The following is a 15,658-nucleotide window of genomic DNA, read 5'->3' on the forward strand; positions in this document are numbered from 1 at the left end:
ATTCCTGAACCCTGACCTAAATCCCTAGGCTTCCCTCTACCATTGGTTTTCTTTTTGTTTGGTTTTGGTTTTGGTTTTGGTTTTTCAAGACAGAGTTTCTCTGTGCAGCCTTGGCTGTCCTGGACTCTTTGTAGACCAGGCTGGCCTTGAACTCACAGCGATCCGCCTGCCTCTGCCTCCCGAGTGCTGGGATTAAAGGCATGTGCCACCACGCCTGGCCCGTTGGCTTTCTTTTTAATGTTTTGTTTTCAGACAGTATCTCACTGAGTTGCTTAAGCTGGCTTTGAACTTGTGACCCTTTGCCTTAGCTTACCAAGTAATCTTGATGAGAAGTGTGAACCACAAAGCTTTGCTTCTGGTTGTTTTAAAATGTTCATAGTTTCTGTAAATTTAATTCAAAGACTGAATAGACTTTTATTAAATAATCATAAATTAGGCAACATGCTTGTCTGCACTCCTCTGCAGTTGCCTCTCAGCTCTGCTGTGTTCTCTTGCTCACCCGCTGCAGCTGTCAAAAATTATCTGTTGTTCTCAACCTAACTGACATGGTCACCACTCTTGGGGAAAAGGGGTAGTGGGCTGATTGTTCATGTTGCTGCTTCTGACGCTGTACTCTGGTATGTAGGAGGACTGGTGAGAATGACCACCAATTAGAGTTCTGTTGAACCACAATATAGTAATTTACATAAAGAAGGTCTAAGACCTCCCGAATCCTCTACTGCTAGAATTTAAAGCATAAAGAAAACTCTTGACCAGTGATCAGTATTCTCTCTCTCTCTCTCTCTCTCTCTCTCTCTCTCTCTCTCTCTCTCTCTGTGTGTGTGTGTGTGTGTGTGTGTGTGTGTTGTCCTGGAATTCACTATGTAGGCCGATCTGCCTGCCCTCCCGAGTGCTGGGATTAAAGGCGTATATGCCGCTAGGCCTGGCTTAAGCATTTATTCTTTACGAGCCATTCTTTGGCACTCATAGTGTGCCCAGGAGGAGTAAAGATCCCGTTCTGGAAGAACTCTAGCATTGGAAACTTTGGAGGACTTGCCAGAGAGCTAAGAGGCAAGGAACAGAAATTGATAACCAAGTAAGTTGACACATCCAGGTCATCTGTAGACATGAGCCACAAGGCTTGGAAGGAAGCTTGTAGACTGTTTTGAAAACCTTTGTGGTTTATTTATATTGCATTGAGTCAGTGATACTTTGCTAGTACTTCATGTCATATATATATTATTGCTGTCACACATATAATAGGAGCCCAGGAAATATACAAAGTGTGGGATACTAGGGTAGAAAGACAAACCATTTTATAGGATTCTGTAGTTACTATAAACCTTTATATGTCCAGAAATATTTTTTTTTGCTTATCAGATAGGACATGGTAACAGATCAAGTTCTCTTGTCAGTATATATAGGAATGTTGAAATATACTTAAAAGAAAGTTTAATTCTTTTCACATAAGTTATTTCTTTTAGTTTTTTCTTTTTTCTTTTTTTTTTTTTAATTTCTTTTTTCATGTTTGTGGTTCTGGGGATTGAATGTGGGGCCTCACACAGGCTAGGCATATATATGCCCCTATCTCTATTTTGTATTGTTAGACAAATCTTCCTAAACCAAAACTTAATGAAGTACTCCATGATTAAAAATAATCTTTACTGATGCTACATTTCATGTACAATAAAACTTACGGTCTTGGATTAGTATTTCATACACTGCTGTTACATTTAAATAAATAACTCTTCTTGCTGTATCCTGTTGTCCAGCCTGACCACCGTGTGCATCACTCATACACTTGCCTTTGTGTGACTACTACCTAACGTGTCTTTTTGCCTTCATATCCATACCAGAAGACACCCCGCAATCATTTTCCTTTTCAGAAGTTTTCCTCAGCTGCCAGTAGTCCTGTGAACTAATCACTGTTCCACTTTTTGTATCATGTCGTTCTGTCATTTACTTCCTTGTCTGATAATTTTTGCCATTTATTCTATATATCTTTGAGTTCCAGTTTGACTGACGCCTTCTAATTAGCCTGTAACATTCCCGTCATAGAAGTGGTGTAAGGGAAGAAAAAGTCTTTTTTGACTTCAGGACTATTTTAGTGTTAATTGTAATCTTTTCTCATTTTTCTGTAGGGTCCAATGATGCTATTGCCCCAGCCTTTCCCCCTCAAGTGCTAGGCACAAGAGACGATGACCTCTCCGGCACTGTGAACATTAAGCACACAGAAGGGATCTACAGCAAGAGGGCTGCAGCAAAGGGGAAAACACCCTCGCAGAAAGGTAATGAGTGATGTTGCACGGTTTACAACTTGTTTCTTGAATGAAGTGAGAATATTGTTTTTTTTTATCCATTTTCTGATTGTTATGGGAACCTTTTCCTTACCATTACATTAAATATATGTATATAGGAAAATAAAATGTTAGACTATGTAAAGTGCTTTAGAGAAATGGAAAACTGTCAACTTCATTTTCAACATAAATAAAATGTATTTCAGCTGTTGAAACAAAACACTGAATGAAGCTTATTTTGACCACTAGATATCAGAAAAATCTTGACTAAAATGCTCATGAATTTATCTCTGTCAGATGTTACAGAGTCGCATTTCAGGCAGGATTTGACAAAGAGTTCACATGGTGTTTGAAATTTTGTTTTGCTACCAGTGTGTGAAAATTCAATTTTGGGCTTATTGGGGGGAAAAAATCAGACTGTGTGGTTGTCCTTAGCTCACATTCCTCTGTGACCATAGTCACTGTCAGCTGAGCCCTGGCTGTCTCCAGCAGACAGAACACCTGGTCTCCTTCTCACTGCAGCCCCACCCATCCGGAGCCTGCTGCTTCTCTCTGCCCAGAGTGCTGAGTTTTCAATTGCTTCTCTAGATAGAAGACAACCATTTTCTATAAGTGCAGTGTTTTTTAAGTTGCAGGAAGATGACTAGTTCCAGCAAGATGCTGTTCCAAAAGAACAGCAACAACAACAACAACAAAAAACCAAAAAAAACCCCAAAAACCAAAACGTAGAAGAACAGATGAATAGGTGAAGATGGACAGATAGCTGATCTTCTATAGGGAATGGAGGGATGTGCCCGCTTAATTTATAAAAGGAAATTTCTCTCTTTTTGGTTTTTTTCTGGGGTTTTTTGTTTGGTTGGTTTTTTTTGTGACAGGGTTTTTCCATGTACCCTTGGCTGTCCTGGACTCTGTTTGTAGACAAGGCTGGCCTTGAACTCACAGAGATCCACCTGCCTCTGCCTTTCTGAGTGCTGGGATTAAAAGCATGCGCCACCACACCTGGCTCAGAAAAATAAATTTTTCAGTAAACTGGATTCCTCCCCCCAAAACAAAACAAAAAAAAATAAAATAAAACCAGCAACCATACAGGGAATTATTGTCAAATAAGATATGCTAGAGTAAAAAGTTCTATAAAATGTAAACAGTAAATAAAGGCAAATGACAGTGGAAGTGAAAATTGCAGTGTGTCATTCCACAAAAGACATCCTGAATGCAGAAAGAAGAGCGTGAAGAAGACGCTCAACTCCACAGAGACTGGGCAAAAGAACTGGACAATGATTCTATAAAAGAGACTATGCTATATATATTACATATATAAAACCTTCACTTTGTTATAATCTGGGAATGCAAGTTAAAACAGCCATAGTTTACTTTTTTAGGGGTTTGGGGGATTGAGGCAGGGTTTCTCTGTAGCCCTGGCTGTCCAGGACTTGCTTTGTAGATCAGGCTGGCCTAGAACTCACAGAAAAGAGGTTCACCTGCCTTTGTCTCCTGACTGCTGGGATTAAAGGTGTGTGCCACCCAACCCAGCCTCAGCAGTAGCTTTTTATACTGAGTAGAACAGCTAAAGGAAAAGTGCTATGCTGTTAAGAGTGAAGAATAAAACCTCAGTCACTACCAGTGAGGATGTAATTAACTCATTCACTGCCAGTGAGGATGTAATTAACTCATTCACTGCCAGTGAGGATGTAATTAACTCATTCACTGCCAGTGTGTGTGTTGCTGGGTTTTGAATCCAGGGCCTCACATAGGTGTAAACGTGCACTCTACTACCACTGAGCTATACCTTTAGCCCCACACATATTTTTCAAGCCATATTTGTAATAGTTCCAATCTAGAAACCACCCAAATAGCCAACATTATTGAATATTTACTGGCAAAGAGAAGAGTGTTTATATATATGTTATATATACATATGTATACACACACACTTTACATAGTGTGAGTGAAGGGAAAAATATATATATATCTCCTACATTTTTATGCAAATGTTTTCTAGGACAGTAAAATCTTTTTAAAAAAGAAATGTAAAAGATAAGGCTATTAGAAATAAGCCTAAATTACACACACACTGGACAAAATATATGACAACCATATGCGATAAAAAGGTAAACATTTAGAATTTACATCTCTTTATGACTGTGGAATAGTTCAGAAGCTCATCCTTTCTTTTAGACAAGGCTTCATAGACTAGGCTGAACCCCCACCTTCTGATCTGATACTCTTGCCTCCAACCCCACTACCTCCATGCAGGCACCAGAGGCATGCGGCACTAGAGAGCAAGCCCAAGAAGTCATGCATGCATGCTGCCACACAAGTGCTCCAGCAACTGAGCTGCATCGCCAACCCTTAAGCCAGTCACACAAAACACAGATCCAAGGGGGAAAATGAAATTATTAACATGAAAAACTTGGCACATACTATGAACTATTAAATGATAAGGCATAGATTAAAAACAAGATATTTTTAGCTTTTAAAACCAGTGGGAAATGTTACAAGAATGTTCATGCTACTGCTTTTCAGTATAAAAAAATAAACAAATAGTCATATGTTGATCAGTAGATGAGTTGATGAGTTAAGACAAAAGAATATTGTATATATTGTTAGGCTCACATATTAATATGGGTATATCTCAGTCATATTGAATGAGAAGGTATGCTCTTAATGGCATATATAGCATTGAATCTTTATATAAGATTTAGACATTTAAGACTATAAATTATTAGCATAGATTATTAAAATTATTACTATTGTTTAATATTAATTCAACATGCTATAAAGAGATCGAGAGAAACTCAAGTCCAGTATCAAGTAGAAGGGGGATAGCAACAGGAAATCATGTCTATATAATGTTTTATTTTTTTTTAAGCCAAGTTGTCAATATCTTGTTAGGCTCCTAGTGTACCTAAAATATTAAAAATGCTAGAGAATAAGGTGAAAAAATTTAAAATTGAAGTAATAGCAATAAAGAAAAAGTTGACTTGAAAGAAGAAATTGCTAGGTAAATAAAGCCAAGGCTGATTCTTTATTGTGTGTTTCATTGTCTGTTAACTTTCTGATTTCCTTGTTGAGAAATAGAGATAAAAGAGGACATGTGACCAAGGAGGGGAAAGAGAATATAAGGTATCCAACAGGCCTAGAAGTTATAGCCATGCGGGGTTTAGTGAGTGCTGTTTGCAAAATCTAGATGGAATAAGTATTTTTCTTTTTTTTTTTTAAAGGTTTATTTATTTGTTTAATTAATTAATTATTTAATGTTTATGAATGCTTTATACTTGGTGGCCAGAAGAAGGCACCAGATCTCATTATAGATGGTTGTGAGCCACCATGTTGTTGCTGGGAATTGAATTCAGGACCTCTGGTGGTGGGTGCTCTTAACTTCTAAGCTGTGTCCCCAGCCTGGGTATTTTTCTTGACATTATGGTTGATTAAAAATTTGAAAAGGCCAAAGAGCCTCAAGAAGCTGTTTAAATCTACATTTTTATTTTGAAAAACATAATTTGATTTATATGTTTGTGGTTGCATCAGACTGTCAATATATTTTAAAGTGTTACTTTATTTAAACTGATGTTGTGCAGAAGATGTGGCAAACTTTCTAATTCATATTAGTTTCCCAAAACAGAGCTTAAGAGTTTTTTTTCTCCCTCATAAAGGGCTTGGGGGGTGGCTGTGTGCCTGGGGAGGAGGACAGGAGGGCTACTTGCCTTTGTTTATTATTATCTTCTCTCCTCCTCTCTGGGACCAATGGTGTCCTTATCCAGAGTCCCCAGTTCAAGTTCCTGTAACTGGGGATGGGAATGCCTCGGACAAAAACCAGTAGGAGGGTTGTGACCAAGATGGCAGGACCTGAAGAAAGAAATTGCCTGCCGAAGGACCCTGCAGGGAGCTGAGCTGGGCTCCACTTGCCTCTGTTCCCCTAAGAAGCCTGGAGGCCACAAGCGTATGCCCCAGTCTCTCTGTGTCCCCATCCACTATCCTGCCATGAGAGTTGCTAGCTACTGTTGGTTGACTTTGGCATGGATAAAGTTACATTTTAAAAACTCCTCACGATATTTCTGGAAAACTTTTTAATGTAATATACAAAGTAATCTTATTGTCAGAAATTTGCTGAATGTGCCTTTTTGCTTTTTAGTAATTATTTCAACATCACAAGATACTCTTCATGTGAAGTGTATATAAATAAGCTTAGAAAGTGGGTGTTATTTTGTTTTGTTTGTTTTTTGGTCTTTTTGATAACCATGGTCCTGACAGTTATATTTTTAGGATAGAGTATTTTTAAAAATTACAATTTATTACATCCTGAATGTTATCTCCTTGCTTGTATCTTCCTGTTCCTGCCCTCTTCCACCCTATTCCCCTCCCCTAGACCTCTGACAGAAGGGGACTGCCCCCTCCCACCCCCCACCAAATGGCCACAGCATGTCAGATCTCATCTGGATTGCCTGCTTCCCCGTTCTCTGTGTGCCCCTGGGCCTCCCCACCAAGGGGGAGTGATCAAATAGATGCCCAGAGTTCATGGGTTTTCCTTGTGTATATTCTTATTTTTGTCTTTTCCTTGATATTTATAGAAGTTAACCCCCCATTTGATAGTCTATTAAGTTCCCCCTAATTTTTGCTGTTAGAGCCTGCATTGTTTATGTTAATCATTGCCCTATGACTTAATTTGAAATCAGACAAACTTTCCCTCATTCCCTCCTCTTATTTTGCATACAGATTTCAAGTCATTATTATGAAGCTTTTACTATGCTTAGACTGTGCCTGTAAGATCCTGTTTTATCGAATTTTTATAGTTGCTTTTAATTTTTTACACTTAATTTTAAGGAATATTTTAAAAATAAATAGCAGTAGCACCAGTTGTTAAATTCATTAAACTATGCTAAACATTTTAACTGAGTTAAAGTAGTCTCTGACATAGATTACATAATTAAAAAAAGATAGTCTCATACCATTATACTAAAACTGTTTATGTTCTAGAAATTCAGCCTGTTTACTTTGGAACTAATGTGGGTATTTTACTTCCCTAGGATTATGCTAAAATTGCCTGTATGTAGCAGGTTTAATTTAGGGTTATCTTTGATTAAAAAACCATCCCAAAATGTAAGTGGATTTAAGGAAGACAAGAAACCATTTCTCTTTCTGTATTGTAGGCAGTTCTGGTGTTCAGGCTAGGGAAAGAGAAAGCCTTTCTTCAGGGGAGCTTCTCAGAGGTTACACTCGCTTTGGTCCTAGATGCTGGCCTGAGTCATGCGGGCGCATCAAGGTGCACTGCCAAGGTAGCTGAGCCATTAATGTGGCAATGTGCTCAGCTACTGTAGTGGGCAAAGAAAATGTGTGTTAGAGAGCAGATAGGGTTTCTGCCACAGTTATGAACTCGAGACGTATGTTAGAGCAGAAAACACTTCTCTTTTTTACATACTGTTTTTTTTTTCTTAAGATTTTAAATTTGTATTCTGGGGAAAACTGCAAGATTTTATCACTTTTTTATTGTTGCTAAATGAATGTTCTTGGAACCATTTTGATTGTTAGTTTCCTGATACACTTTAGTCGTCATTGTCCTTGGGAATAAAGTCTAAGCTCTTTCTTTAGCAGTCTTCCAGAGAGTTGGGAGCAGCGCCAGCATAACCTCGCCTGCTCAAGTTTTCCTCTTTTCCTTATAGAAGCTGTTCTGGGTAGATGCTTGGTGGCTTTCCTGAGCCCACTCCTATGTTACCCAGCCACCTTTGCTTTCAGTGACTTCTGTTTCCTTTCCAAAATGTTTCTGATCTCTGAGAGACCGGTCAGTTGTCTAGAGTTTTCTATGGTAATGCTTGCTAGAATTACTTTTTTCTTTGTAAGGCTGTTTTGTGTGTGTGTGTGTGTGTGTGTGTGTGTGTGTGTGTGTGTGTGTGTGTGTGTGTGTATGCATTTGTACCACTTGAACACCTGGCGCGCAAGAGGGTGTCGGATTCTCTTGAACTGGAGTTGCTTATGCTTGTAGGCCACCATGCTGGCTGGAAACAAACTCAGGTTCTCTACAAGAGCAGCAAGTGCTTTTAACCACGGGGCCATGTCTCCGCCCTTATTCTTTAGCTCCATGTGACGAGTGTGTCAGTGTGCTTTTTTTTTTTTTTTTTAATTCAATTTGCATTTTTCTAAACATTGTGGTATGGCTGTTTATGTTTTCCAGTACCACTAACAATGCCTTTGACATATTGGGTAGAGGTTTTTTGGATCAACTTCTTGTATGTATTAATGCATTCATTTTGTTCTCAGATACCAGTAGTACCACTGTACAAGTCAGAAAAACTGAAAACCTGCCAGACACTAAATCCATTAAACAGGAGGAGGAGATCCATGTTAAGAGGACCATCCCTCAGGAACTCTGCCCAGAGAAGGACAGCTCCTTAGAGATAGATATTTCAGGTAATGCAGCGTATGTTAGTATGTATGCCTGAATGCTCTAGTGTCTGTGTTTCTGCTTCATTCTGACAAAAATAAGGCATGTTTATATTTCATTTATGAATATTTCAATACTGCATTGTCTGTATGGGTATGTGTATGGATTTGTAAAATAAATGTTAATTCTGGGAAAATAATAGAAACAAAATTACATGTAAATACATTCAGCCCTCCATAACCCAATTTAGCCAACATTTAGAAAACATTTGAGAAAAAAGTTGTCTTCATTGCCCACCATGACTTTGCACACACAGCACAGGATAATGATCTTGTGTCTGGTACTAAAGCACAGAAGTGCTGATGCACATGCACAGGTAAATGCACGTGTCTCCCTGTCATTTAAAGCACTTGGATCTGGGAGAGGTCCAGGAACTAGTCCTGTCAGTTCTATCAGACACTGAGGGATGACGACACCTCTAAGGCTGATGATGCCAGAAGTGCAGTATTGTGTCTTAGAACTGAAACGTGGAAACCTAATGCTATTCTAGAAGATTGAAAAAGGAGAGTAGCATCAGTATATAACAGTGAAAAGCCAAATTAAATAAATTTATGTTTATCTTTGGTCCAGGTATTATGACAAAAGAGAAGAGCATACTGAACATAAACCATTACTGTTCAGTTGTCACATTTTAACCTGTTAGAAGATGAGCCTTTCCATGTAAGAGAAAGGCGCAAAGGAGTGGGTAGTCCGTTAGCTATTCACATTTAGACAGTAAAAGATCACTTTTACCAAGTGTGTAAGTACTGGGCAGTGGGGAAAGGATAGTCTTTTCAACTGATAGTATAGAGAAATTGAATAACCAGAACAAAAGAATGAAGTTAAATTGTTACTTTACGTAAAGCTACATCAAAAAGGATTAGAGGTATAAACAGAAGACCTGCGCTCCTAGAACTACTAGTAGAAAATAAGGAAACCTTCAGGAAAGTGTATCTGGTAAGCAGTTCTTTGACACAAGGCGAAAGGGTAGATGGACAAATGAAGCAGGCAAGAACGGAAGCAGACTGTCAGCAGGATTGGGAAAATACTCCCAGTGCGTCTGCTTGTTGAGAGCTAAACCCAGAATGTGTAAGGAGGATATGTGCCCTGAAAAAACAAACCAAGACAAACCTGACTTAAAAATGGACAAGGAGTTAAACATAGTTCTCCAAAGAGAATATAGGCATGACACAAGAGAGTATATGAGATGACACATAACGTAAGAGAAATGCAGTTCAAAATGGCAAGGAATGAACAGCTCACATGCATCTAAGGAAAGCTTCCAAAAGAATTCCAGCTGTTTGGGAAAGTATAGAAAGTCTGGAATTGATGCATCACCAGCAGGAATGTAAAGTGTGTGGCTACTCTGGAGAACAGCACGGCATTCCCTCAGACAGTGAGTGTAGTGCTCACGTCGTGGGGCACATGTTCAGAAGAGCTCAAAGGGAGACCTTGAACTTGGCGACATGTTCATCATGGTTACTTATTACATCAAGAGGTAGGAGTGAGCCAGCTGTCCGCCAGGTAGTGGGGTAAGGAAAAAGTGAATTGCTGGTCAACGAAGAGCCGTCCTAGAGTGCTGTATGCCTACAGTCCAGAGGCAGAAGCAGGAGGATTATAAATCAGAGGCCATGGCTGGGCGTGGTGGCGCACGCCTTTAACCCCAGCACTCGGGAGGCAGAGGCAGGTGGATCTCTTTGAGTTCGTGGTCATCCTGGTCTACAAAATGAGTCCAGGACAGTCAAGGCTACACAGGGAAACCCTGTCTCGAAAAACAAAAAACAAAAACAAACAAAAATAATAATAAAATAAAATAGAGACCATTATAATATGCATAGTATATTCAAGGTCATTATGGAATATATAATTAGACCTTGTCTCACACAAAAGCAATTAAAAAAAAGAATGTATTATATATTTAAAGATGGTAATTATGCAGCCTTCATGAGGAAATTGTCATGTGCTACAACAATGGATGAACCTTATAAGGACATACACTAAGCAAAATAGCCCAGCCACTAAAACACAATTAATTTTAGATTATACTAATATGAAATATCTCAAGCAGACAAAAATCATAGAAAAAGAAAGTAGAAAGGTGGTTGCTAGCTGGATGTGGTGGCGCACTCCTGTAACCCCAGCACTCAGGGAGGCAGAGGCAGCTATGTCTCTGTGCATTCATGGCCAGCCTGATCTACAAAGCAAGTCCCAGTTAGCCAAGGCTACACAGAGAAACCCTGTCTTGAACCCCGCACACCACCCTAGAGAGAGAGGGAGGGGGAGAGAGGGGAGGAGAGACATGGGGAGAGGGGGAGAGGGAGAGGTGGGATGAGGATTGACAGAATAGTATTGCCCAAACTGTCTTTGACCTTGTGACTCTCCTGCCTTAGCTTCCCAAGTATCTGGAATTACCGGCTTCTGGCTGCTTATTATTATTATTATTATTATTTTAAATAATGTTCTTTAGAACACAAAAGTTTTCAACTTTGATAAAGTGTGGATATTCATTTATCTAAGTCTTATTTTTATGATATTATAATGAGTAGAATTATACTTTTAATAATTTGGATAAAAATTTAATAATTATATATTCATTTATATATCACCACGTTTTTATAGGGAGCCTAATTTTCTTTCTTTCAGTGGTATATATGTGTATATATGCATATACACATTACATAAATCTTGTATAAGCTGCTTTTCTTCTGTTTGGTGTAGTGAGTATAGTCAGACTGGTAATTAGAACCACTTCTGTAGTAGTTTCTTTTCTCTTGCTGTGATAAAACACCATGACCAAGGCAACTTATAGACAGAGGGGCTTATTTGGGCCTATGGTTTTGTTCTTTTGAATTTTGGTGGGGAAGTGTGGAGCAGGCAGGTGTGGAGACTGGAGCAGCAGACTAGAGCTCACATCTGAAAACTGCAAGCATGAAGCATAGTGAACTGGGAATGATGTCAGGCTCTGAGGCCCCAGGCCTGCCCCCAGGGATATACTTTTTCCGACACGGCCATACCTTCTAAGCCTCCCAAGCAGCGTCTCCACCCTAGGGCATATTCAGGGGACAGTCTCAGACCACCACAGTACATTCACATAGCTGTAGTTCTTAGATAACCCTTGTTACGTGTTTATGCTTGTGCTAGAATTGGTTATTTTATTTTTAGTTTACTTACTGTAGGTGCACAAAAATTGAAATTGTAAACACATTTTTCTTGAAACCTTACCTAAGCTTTTTTATTAGTTGTATTTGTTTTATGGACTTCTTGGAGTAGAACGCAGTTAAGGACATTTAAAAGTTAAAGTGACTGTACATCTAAGTGATACATCTGAAACATAGATATGAATCTGGGACTGAGAGAAATCATGACAGGAAATATAAATCGAAGAGTAGACATTGACACTGAAGTGGCGAGGTAATGATCATCTTACAGGGAATTTTGCATGTGAGCATGCTCTGGATAGAGTGGACTCTATGAGCAGACCGTGGTCACCACAGAGCTATTAGTAATCCTGTGGTGTGCTAAACTCAGGAGCAGTTTAAAGAGAAAATTGATTTGGCTAGTTGGAGAACAGGGGAATAGATGCTTTCTATGTTAGCAGCTTGACCCTGAAGAGTAACAGAGGAATGAACCAGCACAAAGATGTTCTGAATGCCGGTGCCATGATATTGAATGGTCCAGCAATCAGAGATGAACTTTAATGTGCAGTTCAGAGAAACATTCTAACTAGTAAACTGTAATATATGATTGCATTTAACAACACATATTTTGATGTGGAACGATGATTACCCAAAAATGAGGTTTAAAAATTTTTTTCACTCTACGCACTTAACACCAATGGTGAAACCTCAGGTTTGTTTGTTCGTTTTTAAAGCTGGAAAAACCCATCTAAGTCTTACTAGCAGGATGAAAATTTTTTTTAAGATTTATTTATTATTATGTATACATTGCTTTGCCCACATGTGAGGAGAAGACATCAGATCACATTATAGATGGTTGTGAGCCACCATGTGGTTGCTGGGAATTGGGCTTAGGACCTTTGGAAGAACAATCAGTGCTCTTAACCTCTGAGCAAATTTTAAAAAGAAAGAACACATACAAAAATAGCCTATTTAGAACAGGTGGTATATACACAAGGCAACTAATTGTAGTGCAGAGAACTAAATGGCTGTCCTTGAAGTCACGTAGTGTTGTCACATGATGGCAGAGTTCAATCCAGATTTTTGTTTGTTTGTTTTTTTTAAATTTTGGCTGGCCTAGAGCTTATTGTTCAGGCTGGCCTTGAATACACAGAGGTCCAGTAGTTTCTCTTGTAAGACTGAGACCTCTAGAGAGATCTCTAGTTTATTCCCGGAGTCCCCACTAAGAGACGGAGTCCATTGTCGATGTAAGCGCATAGGAATTTATTGAGTCAATGCGTCGAGGTCTGCCCAGCTCTTTCAAGCTACAGACCCCGAGGAGCAGAGGCATGGGCTTTTTATAGCTTTTAGACAAAGAAATGAGTTTTACAGTATGTGATTGGTTGGCATTTGGGCAGAAAAGCTGTAAGCAGGGAGTTACAAGCCTTGGCGTTTCGTGGTTGGGTAATGGGAGGACAAGTTGACCTATGGAGAAGATTGGTTGAAGCAGTCACAGGGGGCGTTAGGAACTTTCTTAGTTGAAAGGGGTAAGTACATTCCTGGGATAGTGGAAATTTTGAACACAAGCTGTAACACAAACTTGCTGTCCTTGAGTTAAGCTGGACTCTCAGCACAGGCGGCCTGTCCTTGGGACAAACTGGGCTCTTTAAGCAGATAAGATTTACAGACTTTGGGCTGGAGAGATGGCTCAGAGGTTAAGAGCACTGCCTGCTTTTCCAGAGGTCCTGAGTTCAAATCCCAGGAAACACAATGTGGCTCACAACCATCTGTAATGTGATCTAATGCCCTCTTCTGCAGATAAAGTACTCATATACAATAAATAATAATTTAAAAAAAGATTTACAGACTTTGGCCCTTAATGGGGGTCTTTAAGGGAGGACTGGGTAGGCCAGCTTTTACATTTCCCCACACTTTGGCCTTAATGGGGGTCCTTAAGGAGGCTGGTTCCTGTACTGTACTCCCTAGTGCTTGGACGACTTGTTTTTAGTTTTTGATTATAGGTACCATGCACAGTTAGTCCAGCACAGCACTGAACTGGCTGTGTAGCAGAGGGTGACTGGGAGCTCTTGATCCTCTTGTCTCAACATTTTGAGTGCTGAGGTTCTAAGTACAGTTTCTTTCATATGAGGAATTGAACCCAGGGCTTTGTGCATGGTGAGAAAACACTCTTTCAGCTGAGGTCAAGCCCCAACTCTGTCACATGATGGTGGACTTTACCCAGAATCCTTATATTTTGACTCATGCCAGTCTGATTGCTAAGCACATGTTCTATGTCTAAAGAAAAAGCAGCACCATTTATAAAGGGAAGACAAGCCTTTCTAAATTCTTCCAAAATATTTTTTCTTATTCTCTTCAGAATCTGAATGCCATTCCGCATTTGAAAACACCACGCACTCTGTCTTCAGATCAGCCAAGTTTTACTTCCATCATCCAGTGCACCTGCCCCATGAGCAAGACTTCTGCCCTGAGTCTTTGGGAAGGAGTGTTTTCATGCAGCATTCTTGGAAGGATTTCTTTCACCATCATTCAAAACACAGCTGCCTTCCTCCCCCTGGCCCAAGTGTGGACAAGACCAAGATGGATTACACCAGAATTAAGAGCCTCAGCATCAATTTGAATTTGGAAGACAATGAGAAGATGTGTACTGCCAAGGATCAGGCCAGAAACCCAAAAGGCCAAAGACAGACGGATGACCAAAATAGAGATAAGAACGTCACCCCAGAATTAAGGACACAGTGCACCGTGACGTTGAATGAACTCTGGAACAAGTACCAGGAGCGACAGAAGCAGCAGAAAGCACCTGACGACTGTGATAAGAAAGAGCTCTCTTTGGTAGAACGACTTGACCGGTTGGCTAAACTGCTTCAGAATCCCATCACACACTCTCTCCAGGCCTCAGAAAGTACACAAGATGATAGCAGAGGGGGACCAGGAGTGAGGGGGTTGACTGGGAGGAGGCAACACCAACAGAAAAACAAGCAGCAGAGGAAGTGGAGTAAAAGCTTAGCAAGGGGTCAAAGTGCAGGTGATGTTAGGAAAGGCAGAGTGCCTTCTTCTCATCACAGTGGGAAATCCAGTCAGATTAAAATTGATCAGATTAAATTAGATAAATACATCCTGAGAAAGCGGCCAGATTTTAATTATGTCACCAATACCTCCTCAGATTCTAGACCCTCAGAGGAAAGCGAGCTCCTCACAGATAGTCCCAACATTTTTTCCAGCACTACTTCTCCCGTGGACTCGGACATATTGACCCAAACTGATAGGGACGTGACTTTAAACGAAAGGAGCAGCTCCATATCCACCATTGACACAGCCCGGTTGATCCAAGCTTTTGGCCATGAAAGACTGTATTTGTCACCCAGGCAAATTAAATTATACAGCAGTGTCACTAATAAGCAGAGGAGATACCTGCAGAAGCGATGCAAGCACACCACGATGGCAGTGAACACAGGCTGTCCCCAAGTGACTGCTGAGCACACCAGAAGGAGGCACATCCAGGTACACAGCTACAAGTTCCAACTGGCAATGTGACTGCCTTTTTTGTGGACTTTTCTAGTTAATCTCTTCGCACAGGTGGAAAAAAAAAAGTCATTTGCCCTTTCCTCACTATAACGTTCCTTCCCAGCTGGAAAAGAGTGAGAAAGTATAGCACAGCGCTATTGTTTGTTGTCATTCTTTCCACCAGCGCACACGCCAGTCACCCTTTAGGTGCAGAGCTCGGCACTAGATGTTCTCACATCTGTGAAGCAAAAGGAAGGCCCTGGCCCGGGGGCTGCAACTTAGCATGGCCTCTCTTCGGCCCAGGGGGGGTTGTCTGTTTTTATTCT

General features: G+C 40.1%; 1 protein-coding gene across 1 annotated transcript in view; it reads left to right on the forward strand.

Annotated features, from left to right (window-relative positions):
- Positions 1-15,658, forward strand: part of Alms1 (ALMS1 centrosome and basal body associated protein) — an 87,116-nt gene that overhangs the window by 50,285 nt on the left and 21,173 nt on the right. Inside the window, exons 12-14 of the mRNA XM_051154661.1 lie at positions 2,121-2,267; positions 8,529-8,678; positions 14,185-15,329. Coding sequence (XP_051010618.1) covers positions 2,121-2,267; positions 8,529-8,678; positions 14,185-15,329 — 1,442 coding nt within the window. The remainder of the gene's footprint in view (positions 1-2,120; positions 2,268-8,528; positions 8,679-14,184; positions 15,330-15,658) is intronic.

Source organism: Acomys russatus, chromosome 13, assembly GCF_903995435.1.
Source record: "Acomys russatus chromosome 13, mAcoRus1.1, whole genome shotgun sequence".
Taxonomy (NCBI): Eukaryota; Metazoa; Chordata; class Mammalia; order Rodentia; family Muridae; genus Acomys; species Acomys russatus.